The following is a 17,028-nucleotide window of genomic DNA, read 5'->3' as shown; positions in this document are numbered from 1 at the left end:
GCGCAGTCAGACGGCCGTATAAATCGAGATCGGACCGCAATGCTCAAGACTGGCCGGCGGCTCTACCCACCGAACGTATGAACAGAAAAAAAACTGACCGGCACATCCAAAACAAGAAATAGGTGTGTACAGGGGCTGTATGAAATTTGAATAGCATTACTGCTCTCCATACACATGCAGACTTTGGTCTCTTAGAGAGGTGTTCACATTGATAGGGTCCTGGTATTGAGAAACGCCTTAACGTGACTACCGATCGAACGTGGCAGATGCATAGAAATATATGAAGCTGCCGGCCAGTCTGTGCTCTGCGGACCCATCTCTGTCCGATTTATACGGCCATCTGACTGCGCCCGAAAATAGACAGATGATAGATAGTTTATAGATAGATAAATAGATAGATAAATAGATAATAGATAGATAATGGATAGATGGATGGATAGATGGATGGATAGATGGATGGATGGATAGATGGATGGATAGATGGATGGATAGATGGATGGATGGATAGATGGATGGATAGATGGATGGATAGATGGATGGATAGATGGATGGATGGATAGATGGATAGATGGATGGATAGATGGATGGATGGATGGATGGATGAATGGATGGATGGATGGATAGATGATAGATGGATGGATGGATAGATGGATAGATAGATGGATGGATAGATGGATGGATAGATAGATAGCTAATAGATAGATAATGGATGGATAGATGGATAGATAGATGGATAGATAGATAATAGATAGATAATGGATGGATGGATGGATAGATGGATAGACAGATGGATGGATAGATGGATAGATAGATGGATGGATAGATGGATGGATAGATAGATAATAGATAGATAATGGATGGATAGATAGATGGATAGATGGATGGATAGATGGATAATAGATAGATAATGGATGGATAGATGGATGTATAGATGGATAGATGGATGGATAGATGGATGGATAGATGGATGGATAGATGGATGGATAATAGATAGATAATGGATGGATAGATAGATAGATAGATAATGGATGGATGGACAGATGGATGGATAGATAGATGGATGGATAGATGGATGGATAGATGGATAGACAATTATTGTGTTTTCATGGAATTCAATGCACGAATTCTAATACAATTATTCCACTGTAATTGCGCCCTGGATACATTGTATCTTCTCTCTTGTTCTCTTACACCTTTTGGATACTATTGTAGCAATCCTTCTTCTGTGGGAACTGATAGGTCAGGACAGTTTTTCAATCTCAGGATGTGAACAAGAATAGTGTCTCTATTCACTGACAGCAGGAATTTTTAAAACCTTTTCAATTACTCTCAATTCCGATGTCCATTTTTCACGGATAGCACACGTACCTATTAAAGTCTATGGGGCTGTTCACACGTCTGTGTTTTTTTGCAGACTGAGTGTTCTGCAAAAAAATCATGGTGACATCTACGTTTTTTTTTGAGCCGAGTGATGGAACAAAATGACTCACGCAAGTCTCTGAGTCCGTGAACAACACCGACAGCACGTACAGTCACGGCCGAAAGTGTTCAGTCCGCGCACTGACCGCAAGGACACGGTCACACGACAGTCTAAAAAATCTGTATCATTTTCATCCAGAAAAGTGGGACTATTTTTTCTCACTTGTCATCCATGTACGATCCTTTTTTTTTTACAGCAGCGATTAATCATTTACACGACCATTTACAGAGTTACAATGTATCCGTAACAATCGGATGTTGCGCTGTGGCTCCGTACGGCATCCAATTATTTTCTCGCTCCCATAGACTTGAATGGAGTGAAATTGTGCTTGTTGGAATTTTTTTTCACATGCAGTTAAAAAAATAAAATAAAAATCCGTGATCGTCACTGCCTCAATGAATAACATTGGTCAGTGTGATATCCAATAAAAAAAAAATCAATCACTCATCCGATTTATACGCTCGTGTGCGCGAGGCCTTATTATTAGCCGTCATTGACCAAACACTGAAGAAAAGCTCTGATCAGCGACGGTCCGTGTTTCCACATACGAGAAATATTCCTGACGTCTGAATGAGGCCTAAATTCCACCGTACGCCCCTTCAGGGTCCCAGCTGTTCCCCGGTAGATGTGCCCGTCCCACGCTCCTTGTTACCTGTCCCTGGAATATTAGACCCGGGGACGCGGCAGCGGAGTGCGGCGAGGATCCGGCGTCAGGAAGCATCTGCTGAACGTGGGATGAGATTATTACACCTGATCTAATTTAAACCTCCTTAGCTGGAATAAAAGCCAAAATGAAATTTGTCTCCGCCCCCCCCCCCCTCCTCCTGGAGATGTGAAGGTGGGAAATCACGCCAGACTATTTTTACCTGCTCCTGATCTGTCACCGCTCTGATAACGGCGCACAGACGCCGCTCCTCGCCACCGCCGCTCTCAGTCTTCATATTAAGCAGCTGCGCTACCAGCCCACATTACAATTATTCCACGGGGTCACTGTTCCTGGAAGGCAGGACGGAGGGTGGGGTGTAAAATACTGATTAGAGCCCCTTTAAGAAAATAATTCTCATAGCTATAAATCCATGAATCATCCACTTCTGGAAAGATATTACAAAATCTGATCATATGTAGCTGGTAAAAATGGATGACTTCCAACCCAGGGGAGGACATATCATTAGTGCACAGGGGCCCAAGAGGTCAGGGGGCCACTAGCGCTTCCAAAGCAGGTGGAATTGTGCTTCACGAAGAGCTATTGGATTGCAAATGGCTAATATATGGTTCCTGCACAGGGGCCCCTTCTGTCTGGTGACCTCCCCTGGTCCAATCTGCAAACTCCCAGACTCCAGAATAGTAACTGTGTGTCATTATAATGTTGATACATTCATTACTTGTTAGCTTGCAGAATTTAAAGGGGCGGCGTTATGATTAGCGATCCTACCGAACAGTCGGTCCCTGCGGCTCTGACTTCTTTGGCTATTGCTTGCACATCTGCATTTGCTCCTCCATAGCTCCGGCTTGTTGCATGAGGGTCCTTTAAAAAAAAAAAAAAAAAACAACTTTTGGAAACCCCTTCTAGGCCAGCTGTAATGGCGGCGAGATCGGTTGTCACACAGCTTTTGCAGGAGGATACGGAACTTTTCATTTTCCCCATGATGACAACCCTTCCCTATATTCCCTGTTGGGGCATATGGACTTTAACAAGGGGGCTCCTCCATTTCGGATCCACAGTTGCCAACTTGATACTTGATTTTTATTTATTTATTTTTTTTTAATTTCTGGACAGTTTAATAAAAAGTGAAGGACAGATAAGGTTTCATACAGACAATTTGGAAAATCATATTATTCATAAAGTGCAATATTACTTAATATGATGAGATAATAATCTATCAGTTTCTCCAACTTTAAAAAAATCACAGATGTATTAAATTTATTTTTCTGACAGTCCGGAAGTTTGTGAATGGTTGGCGACTAGTGTTGAGCGAGTATGTTCTGTTCCGAGTATGCTCGGCCGAGCTCCGAGTATTTACAGCTGCTCGGTGTTATGGTTGAATATCAAGTGGTCGGTCTTAGTTCATTTGTGTAATACCACATTTGTCCTGCAGTGGGCACCGCACGTCTGACCCTGGTGATGGCACCTGATCATCAGGGCCAGGATAGCTCCATGAGACAAGCTGTTTACTGCACCGTCCCTTTAAGAGAAGGATCGCGAATTGCACAATATTTGGTTTTTAGGACATGGGGGAGGGGAGGAGAGAAGAGGGGAAGTGGAATGTTTGGGAGTTGGGACCCCGGTGGGTTACACAGCACGAAGTGTGATCAAAGCTTTACCCAGATCAAAAGATGAGCTGACAGTGCGGAGCTATGGGGTCTCCCCGCTGCCGTCATATATATATATAGATCCCCTACCGCAGTGATGGGGGCTCACAGATCCATGGATGCCAGAACCACAGACTAAAAATAGATGGCGGAAGTGAAGAAGGGCAATATGGAGCAGGAGGGGAACTGTATATGGAGCAGGAGGGGGACCGTATATGGAGCAGGAGGGGAACTGTATATGGAGCAGGAGGGGGACCGTATATGGAGCAGGAGGGGAACTGTATATGGAGCAGGAGGGGAACCGTATATGGAGCAGGAGGGGGACCGTATATGGAGCAGGAGGGGAACTGTATATGGAGCAGGAGGGGGACCGTATATGGAGCAGGAGGGGAACCGTATATGGAGCAGGAGGGGAACCGTATATGGAGCAGGAGGGGGACCGTATATGGAGCAGGAGGGGGACCATATATGGAGCAGGAGGGGAACCGTATATGGAGCAGGAGGGGGACCGTATATGGAGCAGGAGGGGGACCATATATGGAGCAGGAGGGGGACCGTATATGGAGCAGGAGGGGGACCGTATATGGAGCAGGAGGGGGACTGTATATGGAGCAGGAGGGGGACTGTATATGGAGCAGGAGGGGAACTGTATATGGAGCAGGAGGGGAACCGTATATGGAGCAGGAGGGGGACCGTATATGGAGCAGGAGGGGAACTGTATATGGAGCAGGAGGGGGACCGTATATGGAGCAGGAGGGGGACCATATATGGAGCAGGAGGGGGACCATATATGGAGCAGGAGGGGGACCATATATGGAGCAGGAGGGAGACCGTATATGGAGCAGGAGGGGAACGTATATGGAGCAGGAGGGGGACCGTATATGGAGCAGGAGGGGAACTGTATATGGAGGAGGAGGGGAACTGTATATGGAGCAGGAGGGGGACCGTATATGGAGCAGGAGGGGGACCGTATATGGAGCAGGAGGGGGACCGTATATGGAGCAGGAGGGGGACCGTATATGGAGGAGGAGGGGAACTGTATATGGAGGAGGAGGGGGACTGTATATGGAGCAGGAGGGGGACTGTATATGGAGCAGGAGGGGAACTGTATATGGAGCAGGAGGGGGACCGTATATGGAGCAGGAGGGGGACTGTATATGGAGCAGGAGGGGGACCGTATATGGAGCAGGAGGGGGACTGTATATGGAGCAGGAGGGGAACTGTATATGGAGCAGGAGGGGGACTGTATATGGAGCAGGAGGGGGACTGTGTATATATACTGTATATGTATATATATATATATATATATATATATATGTGTGTGTGTGTGTGGAGAGGATATACAGTACAGACCAAAAGTTTGGACACACCTTCTCATTTATAGATTTTTCTGTATTTTCATGACTATGAAAATTGTACATTCACACTGAAGGCATCAAAACTATGAATTACCACATGTGGAATTATATACTTAACAAAAAAGTGTGAAACAACTGAAAATATGTCTTATATTCTAGGTTCTTCACAGTAGCCACCTTTTGCTTTGATCACTGCTTTGCACACTCTTGGCATTCTCTTGATGAGCTTCAAGAGGTAGTCACCGGAAATGGTCTTCACTTCACAGGTGTGCCCTGTCAGGTTTAATAAGTGGGGTTTCTTGGCTTATAAATGGGGTTGGGACCATCAGTTGTGTTGTGCAGAAGTCTGGTGGATACACAGCTGATAGTCCTACTGAATAGACTGTTAGAATTTGTATTATGGCAAGAAAAAAGCAGCTAAGTAAAGAAAAACGAGTGGCCATCATTACTTTAAGAAATGAAGGTCAGTCAGTGCGAAAAATTTGGCAAACTTTGAAAGTGTCCCCAAGTGCAGTTGCAAAAACCATCAAGCGCTACAAAGAAACTGGCTCACATGAGGACCGCCCCAGGAAAGGAAGACCAAGAGTCACCTCTGCTTCTGAGGATAAGTTTATCCGAGTCACCAGCCTCAGAAATTGCAGGTTAACAGCAGCTCAGATTAGAGACCAGGTCAATGCCACACAGAGTTCTAGCAGCAGACACATCTCTACAACAACTGTTAAGAGGAGACTTTGTGCAGCAGGCCTTCATGGTAAAATAGCTGCTAGGAAACCACTGCTAAGGACAGGCAACAAGCAGAAGAGACTTGTTTGGGCTAAAGAACACAAGGAATGGACATTAGACCAGTGGAAATCTGTGCTTTGGTCTGATGAGTCCAAATTTGAGATCTTTGGTTCCAACCACCGTGTCTTTGTGCGACGCAGAAAAGGTGAACGGATGGACTCTACATGCCTGGTTCCCACCGTGAAGCATGGTGGAGGAGGTGTGATGGTGTGGGGGGGCTTTGCTGGTGACACTGTTGGGGATTTATTCAAAATTGAAGGCATACTGAACCAGCATGGCTCCCACAGCATCTTGCAGCGGCATGCTATTCCATCCGGTTTGCGTTTAGTTGGACCATCATTTATTTTTCAACAGGACAATGACCCCAAACACCTCCAGGCTGTGTAAGGGCTATTTGACCAAGAAGGAGAGTGATGGGGGGCTACGCCAGATAACCTGGCCTCCACAGTCACCAGACCTGAACCCAATCGAGATGGTTTGGGGTGAGCTGGACCGCAGAGTGAAGGCAAAAGGACCAACAAGTGCTAAGCATCTCTGGCAACTCCTTCAAGATTGTTGGAAGACCATTTCCGGTGACTACCTCTTGAAGCTCATCAAGAGAATGCCAAGAGTGTGCAAAGCAGTCATCAAAGCAAAAGGTGGCTACTGTGAAGAACCTAGAATATAAGACATATTTTCAGTTGTTTCACACTTTTTTGCTAAGTATATAATTCCACATGTGGTAATTCATAGTTTTGATGCCTTCAGTGTGTATGTACAATTTTCATAGTCATGAAAATACAGAAAAATCTTTAAATGAGAAGGTGTGTCCAAACTTTTGGTCTGTACTGTATATATATATATATATATATATATATATAGATGTAGGGAGAGGATATAAAGAGTATGCGGAGAGGACATATAGATGATATATGGAGACGATGTATAATGCAGTATGGAGGAGAGCAGGAGACAGAGTCTATGTGACCTCAGCCCGGAGAGTCCGCAGCTCTGCGCTCACTGGAAGAACTCTTAAAAGTTCTGCAGTTTTCCAATATACTATGTGCTCACAATTCTGTGCCATCTTCAATATCTCTGCCGGCTGTCGGTGACGGAAACATTTTCCTTTACAGGTCTTATATTGAACTAGGGGCACAACTATAAGGGGGTAAGAAGTGGCGGAGGGCTAAAGACCCCCCCTGCTGCCAGTATTATGGTGGACAGGGGTCTTATAGAAAGTTCTGTACTAGGGATAAGGAGGTTAGAGTCGCAGCTCTGGGCGCAGGGCACCATACAGGTGAACACATGAAATGTAACAATACTCCTTTATTGGTGACATTGATCCGAGGCAGTAATGATCGCATTCACTTACAGCAAGCCGAGGTCTTAAGATTGGGACTAATCAATTTTATATTCCGATTGAACACTCCATTGAAAGCCACGGGTGTCATGCTGCCGCGCTCGGTCTTTCTGGAAAATTGCTAATAAACCTGATGTGATGTGAACGGCGCCCATTCCCCTCATCAGTTCTGGAGAGCGGAGCTCTTCTAATTACACGTAGATAGGCTTTCATAACTTCCCTTGATGCAATCCAACCCAACTACAAAAAAGCTCCGTCAAGAGGATCCATTCAGCCAAATAAGTGGCAAAAAAAATAAATTGTCTCTATTTCACTTAATTAATAATCCAATTAGGTCGGACGAGAGACGCAACTAAGCAAATCCAGCTGGTGAATTAATGTGGCTGCGAATGATGAGACGGGAAAATAATGAACGACGGCGACTCTGCAATAGGACAAGGCGATGGTATAGAGAGAGTCTGCAGACGTCGCTCCGACAGTCCAGTGTGGACATCACCTTTATGTAATGCAGGTCATCAATGACCAGTGGGAGACTGGGGGTTGTAGTGATTTCTCCTGGAGCTACACAGTGCAGCCAAATATCACCCTATGCTGCTGCGTCATCACATCGTGGCGCAGATGATAGTGCTCACATAGTGACCCGCAGGTAACTGCGACAAGATGGCCAACAAACGTTGGAACCAGTTGGACATTTTTATTGCTTGCTTGGGATCCAAGGGGGTAATGTTTTTCCTTGCAGAGAGTGACATGTCAAGTTTGGCATGCCAAGGTGAGGAGAATTTTAAGCCTTGCAATTCTCCACTGGGCAATTAAATATGCAAAGTGTCTCTTCAGAGAGGAAGAGGACTAGAACTCTAGCGCCACCTATTGGAAGTAGCAATCCTAAAAGTCAGTCGAACCTTTAACAAGGCTTGTCCCATGATTTAGGATAAAAGCCAAATGAGAATCTCAATTTGCAGACACAGTGTTTCTTGGTACTGCCACTCGTCAGTGCAAAGTGTGAGATCTGGTTTGGATGGGTGAGAGGAGTCTGACCGGGATCCAAAAGGGTAATGTTTCTCCTTGCGGAGAGTGACGTGACAAGACTGGCATGCCAAGGTGAGGAGACTTGTGGCTTGCTTGAATGGTACCCATTCTCCTGCATTATGTGGAGCCATAGATCCATCTTTGGTCATCGTCGTGTCGCCCCCGCTGTATGGTTATTGCCCCTGGTACAATGAAGCATGGCACATCACCCATGGAAATCAGTGAGGATCAATGGGCACCAGGGGTCCTGCAGGGTACAGTGCTTGATGGGGTCCTTGTCTTTAGCTAATAGCTGAGGGCCACAAGCAAAGGGCCACTACTACCAGTTATGTGTCACCTAACATGGAAAATAAAGACTCTGCAATTTTGTTACTATCTGGTCTAAAAGTAAGTGACCCTTCCCAGACTTGGATGATCATTGCTGGACTTGGGGTGGGTGTCCCAGGCTCGACGTTAGAGGGTTAGTCCACGAGGCTCCACAGATACAACATTGCATTTTTTTTTACCCCACTAGGTATGGTGCATTCAACAGTGGGATCGTGTGACTACTCCCATCATTGTAACAAAAAAACGGGAGATCCATCATCATCTGAATCCAAGCGAAGGAGAAAGATGGAGATGTCCAATAAGGACAGAGCTAAAATGTGAAGATCCCGGCCCAGTACACAAGAGTTGATATATTTTGGGGGGCAGGACATGGTTGATATTTTTCTGCAGTTAAAAAAAAAAAAATCCTATGGGGTAAATTAAAAAAAAGCAATTTCCAGACATCAGTTTAGAAGTTCCCATCGCACATCCTAAAAAACGTCAGTAAACAGTCCTGTAAGAGGAGGACTCCGAACCCAAAGCAAGACGGCAAACTGCGCGTCATAACCGTGAGAACATAAAACTTTAATTAAGTTGCATTAAACTCACCATCGGCCTCATGGGGATTTTATGGGGAGTTAATAAATCTTTATATGTGAAGCGAATGCAGAAAACGTATTTTACACCCACTATGGACGCGGCTGTAATACATCTGTGCTTTAGAAAAGAGGTGGCGCCTGCTAGTGGTGAGAACAAAAGGGAGAGAAGTTACAGGTCCTATATAAAAAAAACAAAAATCTGAGTTATGAAAATCCCTGAAGAATATAGAAGAATATATTATATTTACTCTCGTTAATACTTCTAATAACAATGACAGAAGAAGAGATATTGTGTTCAGAACATGAAATCTCTCATCTGTGAGTGAATACGACTATTATAAGGAAATGCTGAGATCACATAAATGGCTGCAACTATTGACCAGAAAAACTGAGCTGAAGATATATTAAGTAGCATTAATCTTCTGTATTACTGCTACTATATATAACTACTATAATACTGCCCCCTATGTACAAGAATATAACTACTATAATACTGCCCCCTATGTACAGGAATATAACTACTATAATACTGCCCCTATGTACAAGAATATAACTACTATAATACTGCCCCTATGTACAAGAATGTAACTACTATAATACTGCCCCCTATGTACAAGAATATAACTCCTATAATACTGCTCCTATGTACAGGAATATAACTACTATAATACTGCTCCTATGTACAAGAATATAAGTACTATAATACTGCCCCTATGTACAAGAATGTAACTACTATAATACTGCCCCCTATGTACAAGAATATAACTCCTATAATACTGCTCCCATGTACAGGAATATAACTACTATAATACTGCTCCTATGTACAAGAATATAACTACTATAATACTGCCCCTATGTACAAGAATGTAACTACTATAATACTGCCCCCTATGTACAAGAATATAACTACTATAATACTGCCCCCTATGTACAAGAATATAGCTACTATAATACTGCCCCCTATGTACAAGAATATAACTACTATAATACTGCTCCTATGTACAAGAATATAACTACTATAATACTGCCCCCTATGTACAAGAATATAACTACTATAATACTGCTCCTATGTACAAGATTATAACTACTATAATATGCTCCTATGTACAGGAATATAACTACTATAATACTGCCCCTATGTACAAGAATATAACTACTATAATACTGCCCCTATGTACAAGATTGTAACTACTATAATACTGCTCCTATGTACAAGATTATAACTACTATAATATGCTCCTATGTACAAGAATATAACTACTATAATACTGCCCCTATGTACAAGAATATAACTACTATAATACTGCTCCTATGTACAGGAATATAACTACTATAATACTGCCCCTATGTACAAGAATATATCTACTATAATACTGCTCCTATGTACAAGATTATAACTACTATAATATGCTCCTATGTACAAGAATATAACTACTATAATACTGCTCCTATGTACAGGAATATAACTACTATAATACTGCCCCTATGTACAAGAATATAACTACTATAATACTGCTCCTATGTACAAGATTATAACTACTATAATATGCTCCTATGTACAGGAATATAACTACTATAATACTGCCCCTATGTACAAGAATATATCTACTATAATACTGCTCCTATGTACAAGAATATAACTACTATAATACTGCTCCTATGTACAAGAATATAACTACTATAATACTGCCCCCTATGTACAAGATTATAACTACTATAATACTGCTCCTATGTACAAGAATATAACTACTATAATACTGCCCCTATGTACAAGAATATAACTACTATAATACTGCCCCCTATGTACAAGAATATAACTACTATAATACTGCCCCTATGTACAAGAATATAACTACTATAATACTGCCCCCTATGTACAAGAATATAACTACTATAATACTGCTCCTATGTACAAGAATATAACTACTATAATACTGCCCCCTATGTACAAGAATATAACTACTATAATACTGCTCCTATGTACAAGATTATAACTACTATAATATGCTCCTATGTACAGGAATATAACTACTATAATACTGCCCCTATGTACAAGAATATATCTACTATAATACTGCTCCTATGTACAAGATTATAACTACTATAATATGCTCCTATGTACAAGAATATAACTACTATAATACTGCCCCTATGTACAAGAATATAACTACTATAATACTGCTCCTATGTACAAGATTATAACTACTATAATATGCTCCTATGTACAGGAATATAACTACTATAATACTGCCCCTATGTACAAGAATATATCTACTATAATACTGCTCCTTTGTACAAGAATATAACTACTATAATACTGCCCCCTATGTACAAGATTATAACTACTATAATACTGCTCCTATGTACAAGAATATAACTACTATAATACTGCCCCTATGTACAAGAATATAACTACTATAATACTGCCCCCTATGTACAAGAATATAACTACTATAATACTGCCCCTATGTACAAGAATATAACTACTATAATACTGCCCCCTATGTACAAGAATATAACTACTATAATACTGCCCCTATGTACAAGAATATATCTACTATAATACTGCTCCTATGTACAAGAATATAACTACTATAATACTGCCCCTATGTACAAGAATATAACTACTATAATACTGCCCCTATGTACAAGAATATAACTACTATAATACTGCCCCCTATGTACAAGAATATAACTACTATAATACTGCTCCCTATGTACAAGAATATAACTACTATAATACTGCCCCTATGTACAAGAATATAACTACTATAATACTGCCCCCTATGTACAAGAATATAACTACTATAATACTGCCCCTATGTACAAGAATATAACTACTATAATACTGCTCCAATGTACAGACTATAACTGCTATCATGAGTAGACTTTCTCTGAATATCCTCCCCATTATAATTCATTGTTTTCTGTCTTTGGACTTTCTAACTCTTCGGCTTCTTCCTTCTTTTGCAGGACGTCTTTGTATTGCTCAGTCCTTGAAAATCCCCAACGATCGGAAACCCAGTGATTATGATAAGCTGGTGAAGCAGCTGCTGGAGACGCCTCAGGCGCGGGCTGTGGTTGTCTTCGCCGTTGACGACAATGATATCAGGTAATGGACAGATTGGATGGAATTGACGTGGATACAATGTATCTTTCGCAGGATTCTGTCATTTTCTAAGGAAAATTAATATCTGACATTTCAGACAAAGTGAAGGTTCGTGAAACCTTCTGAATCATTAAATCAATTCCATCTGCTGAAAAGAGGAGGATCATTAGTAATCTACAGACAGGTGCAATTAGCAGCTATTTTGCTTGCAGTCTATTCCTTGTCTCTTTGCTGCGTTGCACCTTTTATCTCCTGGGCTCCAACATTTGCACGTTCGCTTCTTCTCGGTGTCACAATCGGCTTGTAAAATGGCTGATAAGTGGCCAGATCTCTGTGCACAGGTCTATGCAGCACATGTTGAGGGCTTCATGCACAGGAGTTTCAGCATTATCTACTCGTCTTTCTTGTCTTCAACCATTCCAAGACATAGATCGTTGGCGACTGATCAGTTTCTCTGCAGGAGCAAAAAACATTCCGACAAATGAGCTTCAATTAATAATGAAGCCAATTAAGTTTTATGGCCGATGATGAAAGTGTGCGCTGCTCGGAGACTGATGGAGGCATGCGGGTAACCACCAAAGTGGCTGACGTAGCAGGAATGATAAGGGTCAATGACCATCGACACTTTTTTGGTGGCGTTGGCTGCATAGAAGCGTACTTTGGTGATGTAAGAGGAGTGTAGAAGATGCAGTGGAAACTTGAATACCGATCATATAAAGACCAAGGAAAGGTGGAGAAGACATGGAGGATCTAGTCCAGATCCGAAGACTGATAAGCTTTGCTGAGGGTGACCATGGTGGCGCGGAGCTCCACTCCAAAATTTTGCTAAGCCATGCTGCAGGCTGGGAAAGCCTGGACTAGTGATGCCATAACTGCAGTAATCAGTGAGGGTCCGAAAAATGTGACCACCCATACTCACTAGAACGTTTTCTATGATCATTTCCACCAAAAGTCTAACTATATAATCAATACTCCACAGATGTAAAGTAGGCAGTCAAGCAATGGTCTCCTCGTTCACCTCCCAGGGACATACCCAAGACGGATAAGAGCCAGTTACCAAGTCTCGTCTGATAGCTTTTAATGTCCTAGTTGACCGTGAAAGAACATCACCGATGATGGGAGCCACCATAAAGCTTTGGGAGGAGAACATATGATTCGAGCATATTATTGTACATGAATGGCATAAGAGAGCGGGTTGATTTAATCCATCTATTGCAATATGTCCCATTGATGCCATTCGCTCAGCGTGGCTTTATATTGGGGTAATCAAGTTGGTTAATAAGTCAAGTAGATGACCTGATGTCTCTTAAGTGAAGCCAAATGTGGCACCTTTAGTCTTGTGTTCACAAGCTCTTCGTAGTCACTGACCGGACACTTAAGGCACATCCTACTGATGTATGCATGATTGACATTTGAGCTGTACGGCTGTTACATGGCTTGTTCATCTCTCCCAGACAGGTTTTGGCTGCAGTAGAGAGAGCCGATAAAGTGGGACACTTCATCTGGGTAGGCTCGGACAGCTGGGGCTCCAAATTTGCTCCAATAAGTAACCTTGAAGAAGTCGCAGAAGGTGCCATCACCATCCTGCCCAAGCGAGCCACCATCGAAGGTAAGAAGTCAAGATGTTCTGTCAGTCCCTTCATGTCTGCAGAACGAGGTTTGCTGGGGACAGGCAGTTCTCACATAATGAAGGCCGCTGAGCTATGACGGGGGGCGAGCACATCACGCTGCAATCGACAAATGAGGAAAACTACAAGGAGCTTCTGCGTAATGGTTTCTATGGAGACTTGTTCTACTTTGGTACAAAATTCAAAGTTCATTTCATTAGTCGAGCAGCATGGAGAGGGCAATATATCTAAAGCATCGGGTACTGAAAAACACGAATATATGAGAGCCGACCGCGAGGAACGGCCAAGTGCAATGAGCACGAAGGCCTGAGACCGCCAGACGAATCTTCTGCAGCTCGGCTGGTGCTCGCATTGAGGGGCATGAACCTTCCGCCCCTCGTTTTAATAATTAATTCTCACTGTCTAATTGGTGGGTGTTCCTTGGTGCCAACCGACTGATGGAAATACCAAAAGTCGAAAAGGGAAAGATTGGGGTCACAACAACATTGTGTCACCGGGCGAAGACGATGGCGAGCGCGATCTCTCCCTCCCAAGGACGTTCTGTAATATATTCAGACTTCTGAGAGGGGGGGAAAAAGCTTAATCAGGCAGTTTTTGTTGAACATCTCCGCTTCATTCAGTCTCAAATCTCAAATATCAGATTTCCATGAAAATCTACTAAGTGCGCTGGGATGATATAGAGGGAAATACAGCAAACGGATGGTGACCTTGAGCAGGACGAGCAAGAGAAGTCAGCATGCTTCTGATTAGATCCTGTCTGGTGAATATGAGGAATCTGTTAGGTTCCATATAGTACCTTGTGATAGAGCTATTGGCACCTCGTGGGGCACCGATTCCTACCTAGCATCATCCCATTCTTGTCCAAAATCATCCCATTCTTACCCAAAATCACCCCATTTTACCAAAGATCATCCCATTCTTACCCAAGATCATCCCATTCCAAGATCACCCCATTCTTACCCAAGATCACCCCATTCTTACCCAAAATCACCCCATTCTTACCCAAAATCACCCCATTCTTACCCAAAATCACCCCATTTTACCCAAGATCATCCCATTCTTACCCAAGATCATCCCATTCCAAGATCACCCCATTCTTACCCCAAATCACTCCATTTTTACCCAAAATCACCCCATTCTTACCCAAAATCACCCCATTCCTACCCCAAAATCACCCCATTCCTACCCAAAATCACCCCATTCTTACCCAAGATCACCCCATTCTTACCCAAGATCAATGCTACTGGAGAATAATTTTTTTGTTATAAAATCTCATAGGACAAAATTTTGCATAGAGCCAAACCATGTGGCAACTATAGGGCTTACTGTGGCATGTAAAAGTTTGGGCACCTCTGGTCAAAATTATTGTTATAGTAAACAGTTAAGCAAGTTGAAGATGAAATGATCTCTAAAAAGCCTAAAGCTAAAAGATGACTCATTTCCTTTGTATTTTAGATAAAAAAAAAAAAAAAATTGCCGTTTTTTACATTTTAAAAAGTACAAAAAGGAAAATGGGGCGATGCAAACGTTTGAGCACCCTGCATGGTTAGTACCTAGTGGCACCTCTTTTTGCAAATATCACAGCTTGTAAAGGCTTCATCTTATCTACTTCAGCTTTTTTAGATGGTTTTATGTTTGCATCAAGAATTTGTTGAAATTTCATTGAATCCATTCTTCCCTCTACCCGTGAAATAGCTGCAACACAACCCCAAAGCATGATTGATCCTCCCTCATGCTTAATGGTTGGCGAGATGTTTTTTTCCTGACATTCTGTGCCTTTTTTCTCCACACTTACCTCTGATCATTGTGACTGTAGAGGTCTAGTTTACCCTCATTGGTCCACAGGAATTGTTTCCAGAATACATCAGGCTTGTTTAGATGTTCTTTTGCAGAATTCTGACGCTGGATTTTATGGTGAGGAAGCAGGAGAGGTTTTCTTCTGATGACTCTTCCATGAAGCCATATTTGTGCAGGTGTCTCTGAACAGCAGAACAATGTTGTAACATACCTGGCGGCATCCTTGCATAGTGGTCCATCTCCCACTGTGCAAGAGCGCGCACTTGATCTCCAGTCCAGACTGCCACTTTGGCTTCTTTCCATGTTGTCTGCTTTGCTTTGCTCTTGCTGTTTAGGGCGACGCCCGCTGAACTTCCTGATTCTTGTAGCTGCTGCAGACACACCCCTAATGCGTCCTCAGCCTATTGCTGTCTGTCACCTGGTATTTAAACCAGCTGCTTCTTGGAATCCGAGCCTGAGCATCTTGTTCTGTCTGTTGGCTTCTGGTCGCTGACATGCCAGGTCCTGTCTATGTTTCCTGCCTTACGGTATCAATTCCCGTGTCTGAACTGTGTCCTGTCTGTGCACACTAGCCAGCTGTCTCTCTGCCTTCCTGGAGGCTGTATTTCCAGGCCTCTCTGAACACGCTCCTAGCCTGTTTGTCTCGCCTTCTGGGGCCGCATACCCAGACTCGCTCCTGTATTTGTTGCAGTACAGTTCCTGTCTGAACTGTCTCCTAGCTTCCTACCTGTTTTGTCTTTATGTCCGTTGGCTCCCTTTTTCTGTAGAGTCTGAACCTGCACTTAACTTCTACTCATTGTCATTGTACTTCCGTTTGTGAGTTGGAGTCCTTTCGCTACTTCTTTGCAAGTACCTTGTGTGTATCTGGTTCTGCCTTTCTTTTCCTGTCTGTTCCGTGTGAACAGAGCTCTGTCCCCTTTGCTTTGTCTACCTCTTCGGCGATTTATCTCAGCCCTGTCCACCGCGTCTGCGGTTTCGCTCTGCTCTGCCTTGTCCACTGCGTCTGCGGTTTCGCTCTGCTCTGCCTTGTCCACCGCGTCTGCGGTTCTGATCTGCTCAGTCTTGTCTACCGCGTCTGCGGTTCTGCTCTGCTCTGCCTTGTCCACCGCGTCTGCGGTTTTGCTCTGCTCAGCCTTGTCCACCGCGTCTGCGGTTCTGATCTGCTCAGCCTTGTCTACCGCGTCTGCGGTTCTGCTCTGCTCAGCCTTGTCTACCGCGTCTGCGGTTCTGATCTGCTCAGCCTTGTCTACCGCGTCTGCGGTTCTGCTCTGCTCAGCCTTGTCTACCGCGTCT

At 43.2% G+C, this 17,028-nt stretch overlaps 1 protein-coding gene across 4 annotated transcripts in view; it reads left to right on the top strand.

The window, feature by feature from the left end:
* The window catches only part of GRM7 (glutamate metabotropic receptor 7), a 469,276-nt gene that overhangs the window by 245,986 nt on the left and 206,262 nt on the right, over positions 1-17,028 (top strand). For all 4 annotated transcript variants that reach the window (XM_073645026.1, XM_073645027.1, XM_073645029.1 and 1 more), the window contains exons 3-4: positions 12,175-12,313; positions 13,765-13,919. In XM_073645026.1, the coding sequence (XP_073501127.1) occupies positions 12,175-12,313; positions 13,765-13,919 (294 nt within the window). The remainder of the gene's footprint in view (positions 1-12,174; positions 12,314-13,764; positions 13,920-17,028) is intronic.

Source organism: Phyllobates terribilis, unplaced genomic scaffold (genome assembly GCF_046119375.1).
Source record: "Phyllobates terribilis strain yellow unplaced genomic scaffold, ASM4611937v1 Scaffold_8__6_contigs__length_399053987, whole genome shotgun sequence".
In the NCBI taxonomy this organism is placed as follows: domain Eukaryota; kingdom Metazoa; phylum Chordata; class Amphibia; order Anura; family Dendrobatidae; genus Phyllobates; species Phyllobates terribilis.
The sequence above is the reverse complement of the archived record's forward strand: the minus strand, read 5'-3'. Positions and strand labels throughout refer to the sequence as shown.